The 24,997-nt window shown below is 41.8% G+C and overlaps 1 protein-coding gene across 1 annotated transcript; it reads right to left on the bottom strand.

The window, feature by feature from the left end:
- LOC141656761 (uncharacterized) lies at positions 1-24,997 on the bottom strand. The gene is made up of 5 exons (XM_074463810.1): positions 24,915-24,997; positions 24,311-24,460; positions 23,813-24,221; positions 912-1,892; positions 1-819 (listed from the first exon to the last, which is right to left on the bottom strand). The coding sequence occupies exons 1-5, from the start codon at positions 24,995-24,997 to the stop codon at positions 1-3; spliced, it is 2,442 nt and encodes an 813-aa protein (XP_074319911.1).

Genomic DNA, 24,997 nt, shown 5'->3' with positions numbered 1-24,997 from the left:
TTAAGATATTCCATAGCAATGGTAAACAGAAGGAGGGGACAAGGGGTCCCCTTGTCCGAGTCCCTTTATCCCGAAAAAGAAACCAAATATATCACCATTGAGTAATAGAGAGTTGCTGGCACTTCTAACATACTCCATTAGAAGGGCAATAAACTGTGGTAAAGCACCCAACATCTGTTCTAAGAACTCCCAACTAACAGAGTCATACGCTTTCTTCAAGTCAACTTTCAGAAGGAACCTAAGTGAAATAGTTTTCCTGTTATAAAGCCTCATTATATCCTGGCAAATCAGGATATTTTCCACAATGCTCCTTCCCTTAATAAAACCTCCTTGAGTGTCACTTATCACATCAGGCAAGACCTCAGATAATCTGCTACATAGCAACTTAGAAATACACTTATAAAGCACATTGTAACATGAGATGGGTCTGAACTGTGTTACATTCTGAGGTAATGCACACTTAGGGACAAGGGTAATAAGGGTATGATTCAGCTGCTTTAATAGTTTTCTAGACTGGAAGAAATCTTGTATTGCAGAGCACACTGAGTCCCCCACCATATCCCAAGCATCTTTGAAGAAGGCACTGGAATAGCCATCAGGGCCTGCAGCCTTGTGACTAGGAATAGAAAACATGACCTTCTTAATCTCTTCTTTAGACACAGGAGCAAGGAGCAAATAGTGATGTTCACTGGTACACCCCTTCCCCAATTTAACAACAGAAGAGCTAATATTTAAAACAGGCTCAGATGTACCAAGAAGATTCTTATAAAACTCCAGGAAAGCCTCCAGAATAAGCTTTGGATCATCACAACACTTCCCCTTAATATCATCAATTCTGATAACCTTATTCCTGGACTGTCTTCCTTTTATAATATTATGAAAACACTTAAATTATCATCTCCCATATCCACCCAAGTCGCCTTAGACTTTTGAAGTAAGAATGCAGCACAGGCTTTCTCCAGGAATCTAACACTAGCCAAAGCTTCAATTTCTTGGTTAAGAAGATTAGGGTTTAAAAGGTCATGTCGGAGTTTATGTCGAATATAATCTAGATTCATAGTGGCCCTGGTCTTATTATTCACCACATCATCAAAGTTGTACTTGTTCAACTGCTTCAAAGGCCATTTAAGAGCTTTCAACTTCTTAACCACCTTAAACATAGGAGTACCAGGCACATTGTGACTCCAAACCTGTCTCACACAGTCTTTAAACTCCAGTGCCTGACTCCACATATTATAATACTTAAAAGCCCTCCTAGGTTTCTCCATATTATTCTGATCTTGAACTACACATGGAGTATGATCAAACACCCCTTCAGAATAAAAATGAGCATAAGCAAGAGGATTATCTTTCAACCATTCATCATTTACCAGCATTCTATCAAGCCTATTAAACACTCTTGAGGCAGGCTCTTGTTTATTAGTCCAGGTGTACAGGGACCCAATTGCAAGACAATCAGACACCCCACACTCATTAACACACTGCTGAAAATCATCCATTTCCTCAAAAGTAGATTGACCACCCAATCTCTTAGAAGGGACCAAAACAACATTAAAATCGCCACATATGACCCAAGGACCCTTAATATTTCTATTAAAAGCACCAAGCTTAGACCATAGAGCCTTCCTCTCAGTAACATCATTGAAGGCATAAATCATGGTAACATAGAACTGATAGCTTGTGCTTAAATCCTTAACCTCCATGTGGATATATTGAGCTCCATCATCCAAAAAATTAACACAATACATAAAGGGATTCCATAACACCCATATACGTCCTCCTTTATGATAAGTAGTATTAGTAGAAAGACAACAATTTGCACAGAGATTATTTCTGATACTATTTAGAGCCAAAGGTTTCACCTTTGTCTCAAGGAGACCAAATAGTCCAACCTGATAATGATATTACACCATTTGTTCCTTATACCATTGATACGTGCATTTTATATAGTCCTTTTTGGCCTATTTATGCACGTATTTCTATGCTATTATCGTAGTTTTATGCTACGAAATGCCCCGAATATGCTACTTTGGTTTATTTTGTCTTATTTGCAGGAATGGACCAGAAAGTAATGAAAACGAGCCATTTATCGTCCGTTTTGCTTGCATTTGGAGAAAGAGTGAATCTGGAGCGGAATTATAGCCGTCTTGGGATGCGTGAAGCTATTTCGGGAGCTAAAAAGGACAAGTCAAAGCTAAACTAACGGATTTGTGAGCTGCTGAAGTCAAGAAGAACTCGATCGAGTAAAATATTGGTCGATCGAGTGGTTTTAGGTCAAATAATCAGTCGATCGAGTACTTTAGTTGGTCGATCGAACAGTTGCATATATGGGTTTAGTCGATCGAGCGCTTTTACTGGTCGATCGAACGGTTTGAGCCAGGAATTGCTCGATCGAGTGGTTCTAAACCACTCGATCGAGTGGTTTATCCTATGGGCTTGGGCTTTTTAGTTTATTTCCGTCAATTAGGTTAAATAAATCCTATTTTCTTATAAATAGGAAGTTAGGACGTCATTGCAACTCTCTCCTTCTTTTTCCTCTGAACCTCGTCCGGGGGAATCACACGTTACTTTCCTCTGGTTACTGTTTGAATGCTACTTTCTGTTCTGCCTCTTGTTTCCGAATCCTTACTCTGTAACTTTTTCTTCCCTTTTATTCTTCCTTGTTTCTTTATTGCTTTTATTATTTCTCTTTTTAGTTGCCATGTATTATGTTATTAGATTAGCAATTGCTAGTGTAGTATCCCGAGCCATGCGTAGCTAATTCCTTTAATATGTTAGGATTAAGGAAACCGTGGTAGCAATACGTTAGGATCGACATGATTAGATTAGTTTTGCGACAAGAATTGTATTAAGCAATATAATTGTGGTTAGGTTGAATGAATGCATGTAGGAGACCGATTAATTAGTTACCCCCGACCTGGATCGAAAGATTGGAAGGGAAGGCTTGCTTAATTACAATAGGTGATACCTAATTAGGACGAAAGCTAAGTTAGGGAGACCCTAGGGCGATTAGAGACCGAAAGGGTATAATCGTAGGTTTAAGGACCGAAAGGTGACGACCTCGCTCTTCTTATCAATAATTTAATCGACTCAGTTGACCCGATAGTGTAGCTGCCACGGTAGACCGATTCCTAGCATATTTCTCTCTTTTATCTGATTTACCCTTGTATTTCTTCATTATTTTCTCTTATTCATTTCCCTCTTGCTTTAATCTCTTTAGTCTAGTCAAAACATTTCAAACCCCCAATTGTGACATTAGACAGATAGAATAGACAAGTAGATAGTAAACCGCCTCCCTGTGGAGATCGACCCTACTTACCGCTGATTTCTGTTAGTAGTAGCTAGGTATTTATTTTTGGTACAGAAACGACCGTATCAAATTTTGGCGCCGTTGCCGAGGAGGCAACTATTTATTTATTTGTTTAATTCTGTCTGTTTTTAGCCTCAAGGGATTTTTCCCTTGAGGCCGTTCTAATCTTTTCCTTTAGTGCTGTTTTGATAGGCCTTACAGGTTCTACCTAGACAGTTCTAGGTGAAAGATCGTCAAAGGAAAGGCTTGAGTACCTTTGACCCGTCACCTATGTCCCATTATATGGCACAGCAGGTGATTTATTGCGGGAGATGTGGTGCTGCTGAGCACAGTGCAGTTCTTTGTATGGCAGAAAATGACGCGGTCTACGAGTTCAAGCTTTGGGGACGAGTTAGCCATTCCTCTGTAGTTGTGCCGCCACATCCACCCTATCAATGGCCACCGCAACAAGACCCTTCCGATATACAGAAAGAAGAGATTGCGGAGCTGAAGTCTTTATTGGAAACACTTGCATTCCAAGTGCAAGATGATGATAGACGCACTTGTGCGCGATTTGATAAGCTCGAGTCTGAAATTGCTCAGTTAGCTGCTGAGTCGGATAGTTGGCAACCAGAAGAGGTACACTTTACTGAGAGCGGTTTTTCCCCTGAAGAAACCGTGTTGCCCAATGCTGAGGATGATTTTTATGACTCGGATGACGAATTTCTATCATATTTCAATAATTTACACGAGGATTTCAGCACTGTACAGGAAGAATCACTCGATCGAGTGACCTATATTAGTCGATCGAGTGAATTTCCAGAAAAACCGTTCGATCGAGTAGTTCAAATCACTCGATCGAGTGAAAATCAGGAGGAAAGTCCTCGATCGAGTAATAATTCTGCTCGATCGAGTGAGTTGGCCAGTGGGAGCTTTGATTCGTCACTTGGGTTCATTCTAGATGACGATTTTGATGATGATAATGGTTACGGTGAATCACCCCTTTTCAAGGCCGAGTTGGATGCACTTGAGGCTGAGATTTACGGGATGAAATCCACTGAGGAGGTAGACAAAGAAGCAACTGAGTCGGTAATTGCTCCTAGCACGGAAGAGGTAATAAATTCTTTTATCTATGATTCCATCGTTGAGAACAACCAACCGGAGGTAGTTAACGATAATTCCATTATTGTTTGTTTGAATAATATAATGCCTCATACTACTCATGCTTCGTATTTCAATAATATACCCCCTCCCAGATGGTTAATTAATTTAACTGTCTTTCACCGTACTTGTCATGTCAAAATTGCTAATCTGAATCGGGACCTTAATTTATCGTCTATTGCTCCCGCGCTCCTATATTTTGTGGATAAATTTAGGAGCTCTCATAGAAAATTTGTTAGACTTAAACAGTTGAACACTTTTATTTCCTATGCTTGTATTCCACTGTGGTGCTACTTACATTTTTGTGTAGCACATGCGCAGTCGTATGATCTCATGCTGCGCGCTTTGAGCTGTTTTGATTGTAACTAATTAGGGAGCCTCGAAGAAAAGAAGGTCGAGCTGGGACCTGACTGAAGCTAGCGCTACCCGGAAGGAAATCCGGAGATTTATTTTTATTTGTTTTGCATTTTATTTCAATTTAAGTTGTAATAAATGGTCCTCGTACCATAGACTATATCAGCTAGGCTTATTTTTGTTAGTTTGCGGGCTGTTTTCTTTGCGTTTTGCAGGAACACACTGAGGATCACTCGATCGAGTACTTTTTGTACTCGATCAAGCACTTTTGCTGCTAAATCCTCTCGATCGAGCATTTATTTTACTCGATCGAGCACCTGCAAAGAGAGAACTACTCGATCGACCTAATTTCCTTTCGATCGAGCAGTTTTAGACGCCCAGTTCACTCGATCGACTACTGTTCGACTGCTATCGAGTGTTATTGACTTGGATTTGCTTCCTCTGACGATATTTGGGCTATTTAGCGACCTCCCACGTTGCTGGCTGGTTTGGGGAGGTCCCTTATTCGCGCAATCTTGTAAGCTTTCCGTATTTACTCCCTTTCTCTTTTAGTTTGCATTTCCTTTCCACGTTTTGGTACAATGGGGGCATTGTACGGTTTGGTTTGGGGAGGTTATGCATCCATATCTGTGTCTGCATCTTATTTTTATTGCATTTCTGTTGTCACGTTTCATTTCTGTTGTCACGTTTCATTTCTGTTTGTATTGTTGTTTATTTTCTATAAAATCAAAAAATTCTATAAAAATTAGAAAATTGAAAAATTAGAGAATTTCAAAAAAATTTCACGTTTATTTTAGCATGTAGGTTGAGTCGGAACGGTCGATTTCGATGATGAAATTGCACTACTTTTGTCTTTTTGCTTAAGCCTTGCTTTGAACTATATATCCTTTTAGCTTTGTCTTTTGCATATCTACGAGTTAGTGTTGAAATTTAGCTCAACGAATAGACTTGACCTGAAATTTTGGCAACCTACTTATAATTTCTAAGGATTAGAGCCTTATAAACTGGTGTCATTTATGACCGATTTCATGTAGGATTGTGAGTAGTTACTCCTTGCATAGCATGTATCATCAATTTGCACATATATGAAATTCAATTGCTTTTTGCCGTCATACATTCGGGTTAGTGGTTGGTGTCACATGCAGGGAAGTGCTTACAATTTCCCTTTCTTTCATTTTTACCCATTTAACTCCACATTAGCCAAATTTGCCTGTTGAGCCTTAGCTACATTCCAAATTTAGCCTGCCTTGTCAAGCTAGTTTAGTGTATGTTTTGCGGTACATATTTTATTGTGCCAAGTTTGGTTCGTATTCTGTTGATTCGGAGTTGGTAATCTAAGAAGAAAGGGAGGATGATGAAAAAGACGTGAAATAGAAAAAAAAAGAAAAAAAACGGAAAAAAAGGAAGTCGGAAAAGAAAAGAAAAGAAAAAAGAAACCGAAAAAAAATAGAAAGTAAAGAAAAAAAAGAGTTTGTATTGTTGACGGTTTCGCTCCTATGCTTTATTACATTTATTGAGGAGTATTTTCAGCCAGGTTTGGCGAGTTTTGTGCCAATTAAAGGACATTGTGTTTAATTCTATAATTGAGTTGGAAACGGATGTTGTCATATGGTTTTGTTTAGGTATTAGCTTGATCACCTATACCTCCACATTCCCATAAATGTTTTGCCTTTACTTACCCATTGCCTCACTTTACCATATTTTTGTAAGCCCTCGGCTGTGACGGACCTTGTTTGGTTGGAATGTGTGTACGGTAGCTAGAATTGTCTATCATATTAGCTGCATGCATGTTTATGTGGGTCGTAGTCTAGGTGAGCGACTATTTTTCTTTCTCTCTTACATATATATGTTCACCCTTTGCTTCATGAGAGAAGAGTGACCCGAGAGAGTCCATTATTAAAGGTCTTGCAAGGTCGACGGTTCAGCTTTATTATAAACATCTTACAACTCGTTTGCATTCGACTGTTTTGCTATAAGCGTTAGTTGTTTCCATTAAATTGGTTTAAGTGGGCATTTGTAGTTAGCTCTGAGTTATCTTTTCCGTTCCATTAGTTTGCATTTAGTTTACTCGAGGACGAGTAAAGGTTTGGTTTGGGGAGATTTGATACGTGCATTTTATATAGTCCTTTTTGGCCTATTTATGCACGTATTTCTATGCTATTATCGTAGTTTTATGCTACGAAATGCCCCGAATATGCTGCTTTGGTTTATTTTGTCTTATTTGCAGGAATGGACCAGAAAGTAGTGAAAACGAGCCATTTATTGTCCGTTTTGCTTGCATTTGGAGGAAGAGTGAATCTGGAGCGGAATTATAGCCGTCTTGGGATGCGTGAAGCTGTTTCGGGAGCTAAAAAGGACAAGTCAAAGCTAAACTAACGGATTTGTGAGCTGTTGAAGTCAAGAAGCACTCGATCGAGTAAAATATTGGTCGATCGAGTGGTTTTAGGTCAAATAATCAGTCGATCGAGTACTTTAGTTGGTCGATCGAACAGTTGCATATATGGGTTTAGTCGATCGAGCGCTTTTACTGGTCGATCGAACGGTTTGAGCCAGGAATTGCTCGATCGAGTGGTTCTAAACCACTCGATCGAGTGGTTTATCCTACGGGCTTGGGCTTTTTAGTTTATTTCCGTCAATTAGGTTAAATAAATCCTATTTTCTTATAAATAGGAAGTTAGGACATCATTGTAACTCTCTCCTTCTTTTTCCTCTGAACCTCGTCCGGGGGAATCACACGTTACTTTCCTCTGGTTACTGTTTTAATGCTACTTTCTGTTCTGCCTCTTGTTTCCGAATCCTTACTCTGTAACTTTTTCTTCCCTTTTATTCTTCCTTGTTTCTTTATTGCTTTTATTATTTCTCTTTTTAGTTGCCATGTCTTATGTTATTAGATTAGCAATTGCTAGTGTAGTATCCCGAGCCATGCGTAGCTAATTCCTTTAATATGTTAGGATTAGGGAAACCGTGGTAGCAATACGTTAGGATCGACATGATTAGATTAGTTTTGCGACAAAAATTGTATTAAGCAATATAATTGTGGTTAGGTTGAATGAATGCATGCAGGAGACCGATTAATTAGTTACCCCCGACCTGGATCAAAAGATTGGAAGGGAAGGCTTGCTTAATTACAATAGGTGATACCTAATTAGGGCGAAAGCTAAGTTAGGGAGACCCTAGGGCGATTAGAGACCGAAAGGGTATAATCGTAGGTTTAAGGACCGAAAGGTGACGACCTCGCTCTTCTTATCAATAATTTAATCGACTCAATTGACCCGATAGTGTAGCTGCCACGATAGACCGATTCCTAGCATATTTCTCTCTTTTATCTGATTTACCCTTGTATTTCTTCATTATTTTCTCTTATTCATTTCCCTCTTGCTTTAATCTCTTTAGTCTAGTCAAAACATTTCAACCCCCCAGTTGTGACATTAGACAGATAGAATAGACAAGTAGATAGTAAACTGCCTCCCTGTGGAGATCGACCCTAGTTACCGCTGACTTCTGTTAGTAGTAGCTAGGTATTTATTTTTGGTACAGAAACGACCGTATCAACCATGACGGTTTAATCCGTAACTCGTTGATAATATTTGGTTAATTACATTTTTAAAAGATATTTTAAAGCCTTTTTATTCATTTGTTTACATTTGCAAAAGACTATATTAGTCACATGGATAATCATCCTTCGTTCCATATACCATGTCGATTTAACCCGAGTACGATGATAAACTTTGACTAATTACAAAGCAATGAACTTAATATAATTAGTTCATATCAAGCACTTTTTTACACTTTTTCTTACAAAGCAATGTACTTAATATAATTAGTTTATATCAAGCATTTCTACACCCTTTTTACAAAACTATCAATGTCAAGCTTGCAAAACCGAACCCAACATCGAATATTATCAAAACAATGATAATTATTCCGAGTCCCGTTCTTCATATTAGCACAAAGGCGGTCTTAACGATCTTTTCAACAAAGGCGTGTTTTAACACCCTTTTACAAACGATTTTACAAACACTTTCAACAACTAGGGGACACCCCTTTGGGTCGTCACCTAACTCGTGCCTAGATAAGCTCTCTGTTTTCTACATTTTAAACCAGGGCAGGCTCCCTTGCATCGCCAAAAGGCTCGCGCCTCAATGGCTGCATGGCACTGATCATGTCCTATATTCAGCACTCGTCAAGGACGATCCCGACTTCGGTTAATCCGAATACAAGACGGATCAGATTGATGAGTTTGCATTTTACACTTTTCATTCTAAACACCCTTTTTTTAAGACAAATGGATCATGTTAAGCACCATAAACCTAACTTGGTAAGATGTTTAATTTCCGTCTTACATGCAAATCAACATTAAATCCAATTCGACATCAGTTACTTGATACTTGGATAAACAACCGACATAGTAAATCTCACATGTTAGGTTTAAACTTGTGGATGCACATTCATGCATTTATCCGTTTTATCAATTTCTGCACTTAACCAACCAAGATCGATCAGTAGAGGCCGCTACCGCGGACGGGATTGGGTGTTTGATTAAAGTGCTTCCCAATACGTACCCTCACCTCTTACTCAGAAACTTTGGATAGTGGACGACCTTATCCAGGGCGAACGAGAGTCTTCTAGCGATAGGATGCTAAAGAGGGACGATTCCGTATCTTTAGTCCCTATGTCAAGCACCGCTTTTTGCCTTGATTGACCGAGGTATAAAGTGGATTCGAACGGTTTCCAGGAATCCCATAATTGCTTGGTGGCGACTCCGAACATGTCTGCATCATTTTGAGACCTTCACCAAGAGGAAACCGACCGATCTAAAGCGATCCGATCGAAAGCATTTCTACGCCACCGAGCGTGTTTTTCCGACTGCTGCACGTCTACAGATTGGCTTGACGTGTAGGTGGCCCATCCCTAGATGGTGAAACTCGAATGAGGTCTTGGTTGAAGTGCATTAATTGATATTACGGTCATAAGTCGGGTTCCTTGCCCGGGCCCACAACCTAACCTTTATCGACTAATTGGCTCGTCCCGTCGGCGTGAGGCTTCTCATCCCCGCGTTTTGAATCCCAATTGCGTCAAGCATACCATTGGCGTTACACTATTTTATTTCACCAAAGAGCATTCACTTCCCACGTGCACAAGGCTAGGGCACCAACCTTACACAGTTTGTTTGGATTGGCACCCCTTTTGTAATACGGGGATTGATCGTTTCGTGTGTAACCACCCTTACTAAGCCAAAACCCGTGTCAGCATTATGCATAATATAATGAACTGTGAGTGCTTATGTGCTATGTGATCATAAGTCCTTCCGTGTCTTTTGAAAACTTTCAAAAACACCTTTTTGCGCCGTCATAATAGCTATTTCAAGCCTCAATTTTCGCCGACCATTGCAAACCTTTTCCATGCCGTCGTAATGACGATTTTCAAACCCTGTTTTACAACCGTTTCAAAACACCTTTTTGCGCCGTTATAATGGCAATTTTAAACCTCGGTCTTTCGCCGACCGTTGCAAACCTTTTCCAGGCCGTCGTAATGACGATTTTCAAACCCGATTTTTACAACCGTTTTAACAAAAAAATAACCTTTTCATGCCGTCGTAATGACGATTTTGAAACACGGATTTTAAACCGTTTTGCGCCGACATAATGGACTTTTGCGCTGACATACCGGACTTTTGCGCCGGCATAATGGCCCTTTTAAAACCCGTAAATGACACACCATTTTCGAGGACTTTCCAAATACCGAGGACAACACACCGTTCTCGAGACAACAACAATTTCAACCCTTTTTAAATCTCGATATTCAAAACACTTGATTTTGAATTTCAAAAAAACCATCTACGGAAACAACGCATCGTTTACAAAGTCACCGCATTTTTAACTTAAACCGTGTTTTTAAAACAAACCTAGGACGACCCTTTTCAACTAGCCGACTTTTTGAAGATCCCTACTCTTCAAAAGCCGTCCATAAAGCAACAAATGTATCCTTTTGAAAAATTTTATTTTCGAAAATCTCAGTTCATCCCTCCAATTCCGCCTCGTGTCTACAGAGTCAAAGCAAACGTATTTGAAAGATCATAGATCCATATTAGGCTCTCTAATAAAAATTAAATTATCTCATAATATATCATTTAGGTGATCTATATAACATGCATGCTAATATGAAAGCATAAAAATGAAAGTATAAGGAAAAACAATTTCCTTACATTGATTTTGTGGTAAAAAGGGCACAAACTAGTTCACCTTACTAGCTTGTTCTTGAGCTTATACCAAATGGATGATCCTCCTTACAAATCTTCAAAGAGAAGATCTCCTTCTTGTTACACCCAAAAACTTACCCAAAAATAATAACAAGTAATTAACTAGAAACTTGTTATTATTATACCCTTGATAATATGTAAATATTACTAACATCTTAGTAATAAAATTTTGATACTAACTTCTTAGTAAAATGATGCTTATGATTTTTTAGAGAGAAAGACCAATTATTTTTCACATGCAAACACACCAAAACAAGTAGTGTAAAAATGAACAACAATTGGAGTGTTTTATGGGTGAAAGTGGCGGGTGGAACTAGTGGAGTGAGGGAGTGCACTTGTTTTTATTTTTGTCCAATCTTATATCACATGCAAGTGATCATAAGATGACTTATGGAAGAACCAACAAGTAAAGTGAAATGATTATGTCTATAATCATCCACTACACTCCATTTACACGGTCCAATGTCCCATTTACGGGTCCATTTTGGTTCTTATATTTGTCGCACAAATACGTGTAAATTTTATTCAAACATCGTATCATGTTTAAATGCTTCCAATTAATTTCGTCTAAATCACTCCGTAAATATATGTGTACCGCTACACATATAGTTTACGTACCAATAATAATCACATTAGTCAACTAGTACCAATTTAATAATTAACTGCTTAATCATTAATTCCCGTCTCAAATAATTTATTATTCAATTATCGCATAATTAAATAATAATTTCCGTACCTCGAGTTCACAACTCGATATCTCTCTAAATCAATTTAATCGACTAACTCTTAGTCAATTTAATCAAGGGACTAATTTAAATTGTATCTTATACAATTAATTAGCTTTCGTGTTGGGGCTCGTTCCTTTAGGTGTGACCGAAAGGGATCAGCTGAACACCGCCGTCTCACGACAGTAACGTCAAACCCTAGTTGGCCAACCGTTACTGATATACGTTGATCAGCTGACTAGGATCAAATAAATAAATATCTGATGATATTCTTTTAATGAGATTTATTATGTAAACGCACTATTGTGGAGGACACTAACTCCAACAGTATTTATGAGTCTTTACTCATGAGTTGTCTCACCTTGAGACTCGTTCAACGGCGTCACGCCGTCACGTTGAATGCGAGTTAAAGTCTAGTCAACACCGTCGCACCATCAATCGAGTTAGTACCGAGGCACCACACACGGTTGCCCTTGTCTCGTTGAGTCCAAAGTGTCTTTCCGCCGTTTGTGATGTCCGCGTTTAGTTGTTAAACCGTGTCAGATTGGGATGTAACGTGAGCTGTTTTCTGCCTCAGAACCATGACCCCATCTTCAGCTTCGTCCAATAATAACCATGATGACAACAACAGAGACTTCTCAACTGCTCAGCTAGCACTAGTAGAAAAAACCTCTACAGTGGCGGTCGAAAATGACCTTTTATGGCGGTTTTTAAAGGTTTTGGGTGCGTCGTATATCACGGGGTCGTATATACTTTTGCGGCGGTTGTACAACCGCCACTACAGCTCTCATACGGCGTCGGTTGTTAAAAAAACCGCCATTATAGACTTACATAAAACGACGGTTGTTAAACAAGAACCGCCATTATAACTCACCTATAGTGGCGGTTATTGTTTAAAAACCGCCACTATAGCTATATCAATAATATCATTACACCACTACATGTTCTCTATAACAACGGTGGTTGTTACAGAACCGCCATTAAAGGTAATTATAACGTCGGTTGTTTGTACATAACCGCCACTAAAGGTAATTATAACGTCGGTTGTTTGGTGAAGAACCGCCACCATAGGTGGTTGTTTTTTTAAAAAAAAAATTGCTACCAAAATTTTGGTAGCAATAACCTAAAGATTTGACAATCCAAATACCAAAATGAACAAACAATAAATAGAAGTGAATGATAACCAACAAATTTGTGTATCATCTGACCTAACAAATTAGTATTGTTGATGTTAAAAAAAAAACATACTTCCAAGTGTATAAATAATCACATACACGTTTTAGTTAATAAACTAATCAACATTACATGTTCTCTAAACTTTTGATAGCCTACACCTCTTTAACATCTTTGATAGCTTAAGAAGTTCAGAGCATCATCAAGACCATTAATCGCCAAGCGCTTGCTCTGGTTAAGATAATTGTACTCATCGGCCATTCCTATGTTCAATTTACATGCAGTGAAAATGACATTCAAATGATGCCGATAACTACCAAGAACTTGAGATAGACACTAATTACTAATGTCAGGCTGGATAATATTGCAAAGATAGAAATATCAAAATAATAAGGTGAGAGTTCAGAGTTGAGAGTTGACAAACATTACAAAGAGAGAGTGTGAACACATGAAAACCAACAACGATCAAATGCTCATGGTCACAATACTCTATTACACGACGGCGGCGTGAGAAGGAAATGGACGGTTGTCGACGGCGGCGTGAGAAAAGGAAGTTGACGGTTGCCGGAGTTGAATTGCTATTGAATATTGATGATTAAATTTAGAGGATTGAGGTTTTTAGCAGTGGGGAGATCAAGAAGAAAAAGAGGAAACTTAATAATAAGAGAATTCTAAAGTGTTTTTGGAGGTTTTTTTAATTTTTAATTTTTCTATTAAAGTCGGTTGTAGTTAAAACCGACACAAAAATATATAATGGCGGTTTTTTAGCCCAAAAAATTTCACTTTGTATTAACTTTTAGCGTCATTCTTAAACGTCGGTTGTTATTAGAACCGCCACAATTGACCTATGGCGGCGTTTTCTATTAGAAACCGCCATAAAAAGCTTCTATTATCACGTCGGTTCTTACTTAAACCGCCACAATAGCCCCTTTACATACATAAAAATTTCCTTTCCACCAATTTATTGGGCTTTTCGCGTCGTTTCTATTAGAACCGCCACGATAACCGCGTCGTAATAGGGGTTTTTTCTACTAGTGTAGCCAGCCTGCTCACAGCCCATAAGGTCACTATGGACCGTGTCGAGACCCGTATCGACAATATGGAAAACAAAGAAACCAGAGAGCATAACACTCCGCCATTAACCGAAACTGAGAAAAGGCTTAAACTCTTGGAAGAGCAGCTCTTGGCCCGTGGGATCAACTACTTGACAACTTCACCTTGACTAATGTGCCTAAGTTCAAAGGAGTGGAGGACCTACTCAATCACATCCGGGTCTTTAAGGATTACATGTCCATCAAAGGAGTCAAACAAGAGCTCTTTACCTGGATCTTTCCATCGTCCTTGGAGCCAATTCCCCGCCAGTGGTACTATTCCCTCGACCCAAAGAGCATTACCACTTGGGACAAAGTTGCCGTTGAATTCGCTAAGAAATATGCCGACAATGTCGAAATTCAGGCCAACTCCCGCACCCTTGAGGCCCTAACCCAAAATGACAAAGAGGGATTCACCGAATTCCTAACCCGCTGGAGAAGGGCGAGCACCCAATTGGTCAGCAAGCCAAGCGAATCAACCCTGGTGGAGAAATTCGTCAACAATCTCCGTCCGGTTTTTGCCAACCTGCTAAGGTACCAGAACATCAAAACCTTCCAGGATTTGTAGATCCTAGGGACCCGAATCAAGGATGACCTACGCAAGGGCGTCTTGGCCAAAACCACGGGCAAGCAAACAAAATTAACGAGGTCAACAGGCTTGAGCCAACTACAAAGAAAGCCGAACGTCCCCAAAAGACATTCACCAACTGAGGATAGACCTACGCTAGCGCCCTGAAGAGGCTCATGGAACAAGGAAAATTGCAACCAATCGGTTCCACTCCGGGCCCGCCTGAAGGAAATAAAACCTGCTTTTGGAACCCCAACGCCTATTGCCATTATCACCAAGGCAAAGGCTATGACACAGAAACTTGCTTCAAGCTGAAGCACGCTATCCAGGACATGATCGAGAAAGGAGAAATACCCTTACCTCCACCAGCAAAACCAAACAACAAAACGAACCCTTTGGGAATTCACGCCATTTCAGATGACGAACCACCTCTGGATTGCTCGCATCTCATCTTGCCTATTGAGGACGAGATGAAGTCCTTGGGAAAGGACACCCCGGATGGGATGTTCATGTTCAGCGTCGCGTCCATGCTCGCCAAGTTTCAGCAAGTCGAGAAAACCATAATAGCTAGTCTCTAGGAAAGGATCACCCGACTCAAAGATTCTTACCACCGGTTGGTATTCAACCCACCAACACTTGCACCGCGTCCAAGGGAGGGTCCCTCAAACACCTAAAAATCCCACTTCCAGAATGGACTACTTCCGCGACCATTCTGGCATGCACCTCACAACATAAATCACAATAATCACCTTCACAAAAACTACCCGCACCAAAACTTCCCTCACAAAAACTATCCTCCGAGGAATACCCCTTCAAGGTACACTCGCGACCTTGAAATCAATGACATTTGGAGAGATGATGTCTACATTATCTCGGAAAAGGGCAAGCAAACCAAAGAGATTGATCACCTTACTCGATCTGGACGCCCTTACCAGAACCCAAACAACACAACAAAAAATCCACCAGCAATCAATGACCAAATCGTCCCAGACGTTGACATTCAACCTAGGGTTCCCGAGAACTCAATTCTCAGGCAACTGCAGAAGGCTAAGGCCGAGATATCCATTTGGCAACTAATCGCCACATCCTTTGGGCACTGACAGGCTTTGCTTCAAGCCTTGGGGAAGCTGACAGTGCCTTCCACCTCCTCACCCAAAGAAGTTGTAGCCCATATGACCAGTGACGTCCCTGACCTGAACAACCCAATCATCTTCTCCGACGAAGATATCCATCCCTTTAGAGCCAACCACAACTTGGCCCTATACATCACCGTTCAATGCTTGAAAAAGAACACATCTATGGTCTTGGTGGATAATGGATCTGCAGTCAACGCCATTCCTCTCAAAACGGCTTATAAATTAGGGATCAAGGAAGCTGACCTAGTCCCAACCAATCAAGGATTTCGCGCCTACGACGACACTCGTCATAAAGTCGCGGGTCTTATCACCCTAACCATCGCGACATGACCCTTCAAGAGGTAAGCCAATTTCCAAGTAGTCGACATCGACGCAACATTGAACATGCTTCTAGGGCGCCCTTGGATCTATGCTGCTAAAGCCGTCACATCAACCCTTCACCAGAAAATCAGGGTCCCCCTCAAACGGAAAAACAGTCACAATTCCTGCATCCCCAATCAAAGATATCATGAAGAAGGGGATAGCCTCTCAAGTCAATCATGAGATAGACAACGAAATATGGGGATTCCAAGCCGTGAATGTCCTAACCGACGAACCAACACCTTTTGATTGTGATCCGTTCTCAAACCTCACGATCAACCGCATCTTGATGCGCCAGGGGTATTTCCCGAGCATGCCTCTTAACCCACTTAAAAGCACCTTGCCTCCCCTGAAATAGGCCAAGGTCCCCAACATCCCTTTCGGACTAGGCTATGAGCCGACTGATGAATACATCCGGGAGATAGGTCTCCTTGTGATAAAGCGCAAAAAGCAAGGAGTAATCCTCCGTCCATACCACTTGACCCTCAACGGATATCTCATCCTCGATGGAGAGTCTGAACTTTACAACGGTTTTTCAGAGCCTATCTACGACCCCATAACAAATGTCAAACACCCGGGTATAGAAGTCTTTCAAGACTGCTATTTCATCCCCAATAACACCAATGCTGCATCGATCAAATCTGAATCGACCCCTTGCCTAGACGGGAAAGCTGTGAGCCTCCTTTTCGGAGAAGACAACATCATGCACCTCAACTACGAGGACATCATAAACATTGCGCTCAAAGACAACCAGTTCGACCCTACTTCCTTGATCTCTGGTGCTAACCAAGAGAAAGCTATCCAAGATTGGAGGAAGACTTTCAAGTGGACTAATCGTCAGGGCCGCATTCTCAAGATCACAACTGCAGAAGGCCCCATGTTCAAAGAGGGAAGTGAAGACGAGATTGAGTCTGATGACAAGTCTGAGTCAGAGTCTATCTTAGGTCCTAACACTCCCGACACCCCTGGCAAGGTCTCTTTTCCACTATTTTAACACACGCTTGGGGCTGTCTCAGAGGGTGAGTCAACTAAAGTCACCCATACTCCCACAGAAGTTAGCAACCTGGAGCTTGTCCCAGAGGCCACCTCCTCTACTACGTCGCCTCTTACTCCCGATGAGATGTCTGTCTTATCCGAGCTTTTCGCTCAGATCGACTTAATGAATGCTAAGTTTTCTTACGACTCGTCTCAATTTAACTGCAATGCAATTCTGAACGAATATGAGGAATTTGACTTGAATGACTACCCACCTCACGTAACCAAAGATCTCGACAAACGCGAACATAGAACACCCATCATTGAGGAGACCGAACCCATCAACGTAGGGACCGACAATGCACTTCAAGCACTTAGTACCCTTGACCCCTCGGAAAGACAACAAGTCATCGACCTCTTGCACGTATACAAGGACATAATTGCATGGTCCTACAAAGACAAGCCTGGGATTGACAGAGAGATTGCAAAGCACATGATACCCATTAAGCCCGGAACTAAACCCGTGAAGCAAAAGTCACACCGCATGCTCCCTGAGTAGGCCCTGAAAATCAAAGAAGAGGTAGACAAGCAATTCAAAGCCGGATTAATCAAAGTTTCCGAATATTCTGACTGAGTGGCTAACATAGTTCCCGTACCCAAGAAAGACGGGAGAATTCGGGTTTGCGTCGACTTCAGAGACCTGAACAGGGCAAGTCCAAAAGAGGACTTCCCTCGGCCGCACGTTGACATCTTGGTGGATAACACCCCCGAGCACGCCCTAATATCCTTCATGGATGGGTATGCTGGGTACAACCAAATCAAAATCGCTGAAGAAGACATGCACAAAATTGCATTCACTATGCAGTGGGGCAAATATTGCTACACTGTCATGCCCTTCGACCTAATCAACGCCGGAGCAACCTATTAAAGAACCGCCACCTCTCTCCTACACGACATGATGCTCAAGGAAGTGGAGGTATACATCGATGACATGATCATCAAATCAAAAGAGTGAGACGACCACATCAGCGCCCTTTGAAAATTCTTCGCTCGCCTTCGAAAATTCAACGTAAGACTAAATCTTCAGAAGTATGAATTCGGGGTCACCTCCGGAAAACTCTTAGGACATGTCGTCAGCAAAAGAGGCATCGAAATCGATCCCGAGAAAATCAAAGCTCTCCAACAAATGGCTCGGCCTAAGAACGAGAAGGAGATTCGGGGATTTCTTGGTCAAGTCCAATAAATCAGCCGCTTCATAGCCAAACTCACTATGATTTACGAACCTATCTTCAAGAAGCTCCGCGCCACCAATCACACCGATTGGGACGACGATTGCAAAAAACCTTCGACAGGATAAGGAAATCCAGTCCAAACCTCCTGGCCTTATGCCACCTCCGCAGGGAGATCCCTTATCCCTATACTGACCGTCACCGACACGGCCACGGGAGCAATACTAGCACAAATAATCGACGGCTAAGAATGCGCTATCTACTACATCACCAAAAAGTTCACCGAATACGAAACCAAGTACACCCAACTGGAGAAGACATGTCTCGCCCTGGTTTGGTCAACAAAGAAGCTACGACATTATATGTTCAGCTACACGGTTCACATCTACTCCAAGATGGACCCCGTCAAATACATCTTCAAAAAGCCCGTGCTAAACGGAAGGTTGTCCAGGTGGACACTCATGCTATCCGAGTTTGACCTCAAATTCGTACCCCTCAAGGTTATCAAGGAAAGGGCAGTCGCCGATTTCCTAGTAGAAAATCCCGCCAACGAGGATCCAACGATCGACACATGGTCACTCCTTGACGAAGACACCTTTTGTGCCGACACTGACGCATGAGATCTATACTTCGACGGTGCATCATACCTGAGAGGTTTCGGTGTAGAAATCCTTCTAATATCACCAGAAAGAGGACACGTTCCGATCTCAGTCAAACTAGACTTCGCCGTTACCAACAATGCCGCTGAAGCGAGATCCTTGCACCATACCAAGCAAAAAATTAACCAGGAAGACGAATTCTTCGACCAAATCGACGATTTTCACTTGCCACGGGAAGAAGACCAATTTGCCGATGCCTTAGCAAAACTCACTGCACTCGTCAACATACCTGACGACATGACATCCATGCCCTTGTATGTCGAAAGAAGGAGCGAGCCAGCTCACATCTGCGCCAACAACAACGATGAGGAAAACCATGTCGAACCTTGGTACCAAACCATCCTAAACTAAAAAACCAAAAACGAATTTCCTCCTAACTCTTATATAAGAGGACAAAGAGCCATCCGTTTACTTGCCTCACAATTCATGATAAACCAAGAGCAGCTATACAAAAGAACACCTCAGAGGATCCTTATCCTTTGCATTGACCACGACAAAACCAACAAATCCATAGAAGAGGTCCACAACGGAGAATGTGACCCTCAGATGAGTGCAATGATGCTAGCTCAAAAAATCATGTGGTTAGGCTACTACTGGACCATCATGGAAGCCGATTGCAGAAACTACGTCAAACATGGCCACAATTACCAAATCTTCGCCAACAAATAACACATACCATTATCCCTTTTATATACCATGACATCACCCTGGCCTTTCTCGACCTGGAGCATCGACATTATCGGTAAAGTCAATCTAATAGGCACCAAAGGACATTGCTTTGTCCTCGTCGCAATCGACTACTTCACGAAATGGGTGGAAGCACAATCCTATGCAGTCTTGACCGCCAAACAAGTGTCCAAGTTCATCCAAGACAACATCATCTGTAGATATGGGGTACCTCATGAAATCATCAGCGACCAAGGCTCCCACTTCGGGGCCGAAACACAAGCATTGTTTGACAAATACAAAATTAAACGACACCGTTCATCCCCCTATCGACCCCAAACTAACGGAGCGGTAGAGGCATAAAAAAGATGCAGGATTATTACCGCGATAGGCCGAGCAAACTCCCATTCGCACTCTGGGGATACCAAACCTCCATTCGAACACCAACAGGTGCAACACCCTTCTACCTAGCATACGGTACGGAGGCAGTACAACCAGTAGAGTTGGAAGTCCCATCTCTACGCATCCTACTAGAAAGTGAAGTCCCTCCGGCGGAATGGACCCGTCGAAGGTTCGAGCAGCTCACCCTCCTCGAGCTAACCAACGACGTATACAACGGGCATTCAACAAAAAATTCAAACCTAGAAACATCAAAGAAGGCGACTTGGTGCTTAAGTCGGTTCGAGCACCGTTACCCGTCGATTCGAGGGGGAAATTCAAACCCAATTGGGCTCGGCCGTACCTGGTCAAGAAAATCTTTTCAGGGGGAGGGGGGGAGGGAGTGAGATTGAGTGACCTAGACGGGGAAGACTTCACAAATCCAACAAACCTAGATCAACTCAAGAAATACTACCCTTGACCATAGGACCAGCAACCAACGACCTTTCCCTAGTTTCGCAACTAGTGACCGCAATCCCCCTTTCAAGTCAATTCCTCAAAAGTTCTGATTTGAAATTTCATGTTTAATCGAGTCTTAGTTACGGCACCTTGCCATGTTTCTAGTACCCTTTGATCTGTCAAAGGCACCATCCATTTGCACAAGCAAACAAAACACTTGAACTACGAGCATGATTTGATTTCGCCTCTTCAGGTGAATACGTAGGCAGTCCTTTCTTACGTAAGAAGGACACAACCACAACACTCAAACAAAAATGCAAACCCCAACTCAAACAAAACACCTGAACTATGAGCATGGTTTGATTTCACCTCTTCAGGTGAATACATAGGCAATCCTTTCTTACACAAGAAAGATACAACCATCCCCAACCATAAACAACAACCCTTACAAACTTCAAAAAAATACCCCCCCCCCCTTTCCTCACGGAAAAAAAGGCCTTTCTCCCTTCCCACAAAAAACCCCTTAACAAATGTTCACAACATTCTTTTAGCACAAGTAATCCTCTTATTTAATTAATAATAGGAAGGATTACAAACTTGACAAAAATAAAGCTAAACAAGTCCACGACTTACGAAGCTAGGATGTCGACTATGACAATACACATAATAAAACTAACACACACAAACACACAATACAAAACTAATCCAACATAATAAAAACGCACACAAATGCTAATACGACATAATAATAAAGCGGGTAATGGAGGTCTTCACTTTTCCATTATGCCCTTGCCTTTACCTTCAGGATGCATCTTCCCCTTGTTCTTGTTGCTAGCCTGCCTAGCATGGGCTTCCGCCTCGGAACGGATCCTCAATGGATCGATAACGGCAACAACACCCGGGCTCTTACACGACCCTATGCTCGGCCCAAGCCGAGCCCACACGCGGCTCACCACCTTTCCCTAGATAGGCTCTCTTTTTTCTACATTTCAAACCAGGGCAGACTCCCTTGCATCGCCAACAGGCTCGCGCCTCAATGGCTGCATGGCACTGCTTTTGTCCTATTTCAATACTCGTCCAGGACGATCCTAATTTCTATTAATCCGAATACAGGACGGATCAGATTGATGAATTTGCATTTTACACTTTGCATTCTAAAACACCCTTATTTTAAGACAAATGGATCATGTTAAGCACCATAAACCTAATGTGAAACCCCCATACTCCAAGTGCCTTACCAGGACCACTTAGGTATAAGAGCTTCACCATCTCGGTTACCCGAGGCAATGATAATCATAAGATAATGAAGAAACATAATTTAAAAGTAGAAACGGTTTAAGTGAATACATGTTCAAATCCCAAAACTGTTATCTGAAATACATCAAACCAAAACTGTCTACTAATAAAACTGTCACAACTAAAAGACATCGTCTGACACAGCGGAAGACTCTTCTAACTGCCACGTGACGACTCATCCCAGCTATCCCATATGCGTCATGTCATACTTGCTCAACAACTGCTCACCATCCCCGAATGGATCACCACAGTTTTTAAAACAATTAAACGGGGTCAGTACTAATTACACGATACAAACCAATAGAAAGCAAATGCTAAACAGCTCAATCAACACATCAATCCCCAGTCTCAATCATCAATCTCTACACAACTGACAACACACTAAAGTGTGTAGCCCTACCAGAGTACCCATCGCAACAAGTACTCCACGCCGCCAGTGGGGGACCGCAGCCGTACCCACCAAATCCCCGCTCATCAACCACTGAGCGAATAACCCAATTTTCCTTAATATGCACATCCCTCATGTGGCGGGTTCCACAGGAGGCGAACCAAGGGCGTGCAGCCACTCCCGCAAGTGACTCCACTCAGCCAGGGACGCGCCCCGAATATCACAGACAGTTATACAATCAACAATCAACAATATAACTAACAACCGTCACAATCACCAGCAATATAATTAATCCACGATCACAATACAACCACCACACATATCATGTAACTAATACTGAGTAGGGAAAACCCTACCTGGAATACAATCACAAAATCAGACGATCTAAGCAGCTACTCAGAATCTCTCCTCAACAAAGCCTCCTCCTATACATACATACATATAATTACTACCTTAACCACAAGATCATAAAAACCCCCAAATCCCCAAATTAGGGTTTAACCAATATTAACCAAATGCTATACAAAGATATGTAGAACTTACCCACGACGCAAGGTTCACAACGGTACAAAGAACAAAGGAAACCCACACCTCTATCTCCGGGATTGCTAATAATGCGAAGGAATGATTCAACGTAACTTGAAATCTCTCTTGACTGTGATTTTAGGCTTTGTAAAAGTGTTTAAAGAAGATGACGGAATTTAATATATATTAATCCGCATTATTAACAAACCCGTCGCAAAACACCCGATAACCGACTTACTCGATCGAGTGACCCTTACTCGATCGAGTGCCAAGCCTACTCGATCGAGTACCCTACAGGTAGACTACTGTTTCGTATAAAAACATACTTACTGGACAGAGTAAGCCCCACTCGATAGAGTACCCAAAGACTCATAAAACCGTAGTATTACACCTAACTTGGTAAATGGATGTTTAATTTCTGTCTTGCATGCAAATCAACATTAAATCCAACTCGACATCAATTACTTGATACTTGGATAAAAAACCGACATAGCAAATCTCACATATTAGGTTTAAACTTGTGAATGTGCATTCATGCATTTAAACCGTTTTATCAATTTCTGCCCTTAATCAACCATGATCGATCAGTAGAGGCCGCTACCGCGGGCGGGATTGGGTGTTCGATTAAAGACCTTCCCAATACGTACTCTCACCTCTTAGTCAGAAACTCTGGATAGTGGACGACCTTATCTAGGACGAACGAGAGTCATTCTAGCGATATGATGCTAAAGACGGACGATTCCTTATCTTTAGTGCCTATGTCAAGCACCACTTTTTGCCTTGATTGACTGAGGTATAAAGTGGATTCAAACGGTTTCCAGGCATAACATAATTGCTTGGTGGTGACTCCGAACATCTCTGCATCGTTTCAAGACCTTCAGCGAAACGAAACCGACCGATCTAAAGCGATCCGTTCGAAAGCGTTTCTACGCCACTGAGCGTGGCTTTCGGACTGCTGCACGTTCACAGATTGGCTTGGCGTGTAGGTGGCCAATGTCCACAACACTTTTAAAGATGATCTTTCACCTTTACGCTGCCGATGTGGGACATGATTTTGCACCTTAACAATTTTCTCCCTTCTGGTCGTGGCACAAGTTCCCAAGTACGAACTCACTACTAACAATTGCTTCATTATAAGATGATAGTTCTTCAGACTCAATTTCAGCAGCTACCTGTAATGCATAATCAACCATCTCCTCTACATAGCAATTATTGCAACAGACTTTGCGGCCCTCTATCTCCTCAATAAGCATAATAGTATTCTTACTTACACGTTTAGGTAAGACAATAGGATCATTTAGTTGATTAGAAGACTCACCGTGATGAGTTTTCTCTTTAGCTGAAGTAGGAGTAGTCACGGGACTAGAAGTAATTGGTTGGACATCCTCCTCGATCACAACCCATGGTAACATAGATAAAGTTGCAGGAGCCACCTCAAACTCCACGTTTTCCTCGGCACTATTATCCTTTTCAACACCCTTATATACCCCTTTAGAAATAAACATGGAATTTTCATCAAAAGTAACATCCCTGCTAATAATAACACGACCCTCTAAAGGAGCAAATCTTAAACCCTTTTAACTCCATCTCCATATCCTAGAAAGCACCCCTTCCTTAACCTTGGATCTAACTTACTAGATCTTACATGATAATAAGCTACAAATCCAAACAGTTTAAGTGTAGAATAATCCGGTACATTGCCGCTCCATAACTCATAAGAAATATTGCAGTTTATTCCATATGAGGCCCACGATTGATCAAGTAACAAGCTGTAAGAACAGCTTTACACTATTACATTCTAGCAAGACCTACATTAGAGAGCATGCATCTAACTCTCTCTAACAATGTCTGGTTCATTCGTTCGGCTACACCATTCAAGTGTGGTATACCCCTGATGGTAGAGCTGTCAAACGTGGTGGGCTAGCCCGGGTGTGTGGGTAAAAAAATGTCAGCTCGGTCAGCCCACAGCCTAGCCCGGCCCAGCCAGCAAAGCCCCTAGTGTCGGGCTAGTGCCTCGATTTCCTCGGCCCGACCCGGTCCAAACACAAATAAAAAAGATATATAACGCCCAGCCCGACCCGGCACTGGCCCGCCACTAAGTAGGTCGGGTTAGTGCCAGACAAAACTGGCCCAGCACTAGCCCGGTCCCCATGTAGTGTCGTGCCCGGGCTCCACTTCCCCAGCCCGGCCCGCCCTCTAGCTCGGCCCACCGCATACCTATACCTGATGGAATGATGCCTTCCTATACCCTCATTCTTAAAAAACTCATTGGATTCTCCTAAACAGAATTCCAAATCATTGTCCAT

The sequence above is a fragment of the Silene latifolia genome, chromosome 1, assembly GCF_048544455.1.
Source record: "Silene latifolia isolate original U9 population chromosome 1, ASM4854445v1, whole genome shotgun sequence".
NCBI classification, from domain to species: Eukaryota; Viridiplantae; Streptophyta; class Magnoliopsida; order Caryophyllales; family Caryophyllaceae; genus Silene; species Silene latifolia.
The sequence above is the reverse complement of the archived record's forward strand: the minus strand, read 5'-3'. Positions and strand labels throughout refer to the sequence as shown.

Coding starts and splice junctions, on each gene's coding strand:
- LOC141656761 (XM_074463810.1), bottom strand. CDS start 24,997: ATGGACAATGATTTGGAATTCTGTTTAGGAGAATCCAATGAGTTTTTT. Junction 24,222..24,310: donor TCTAGTAAGTTAGATCCAAG/GTTAAGGAAGGG, acceptor TATTATTAGCAG/GGATGTTACTTTTGATGAAA. Junction 820..911: donor AAAAGTCTAAGGCGACTTGG/GTGGATATGGGA, acceptor GATGATATTAAG/GGGAAGTGTTGTGATGATCC.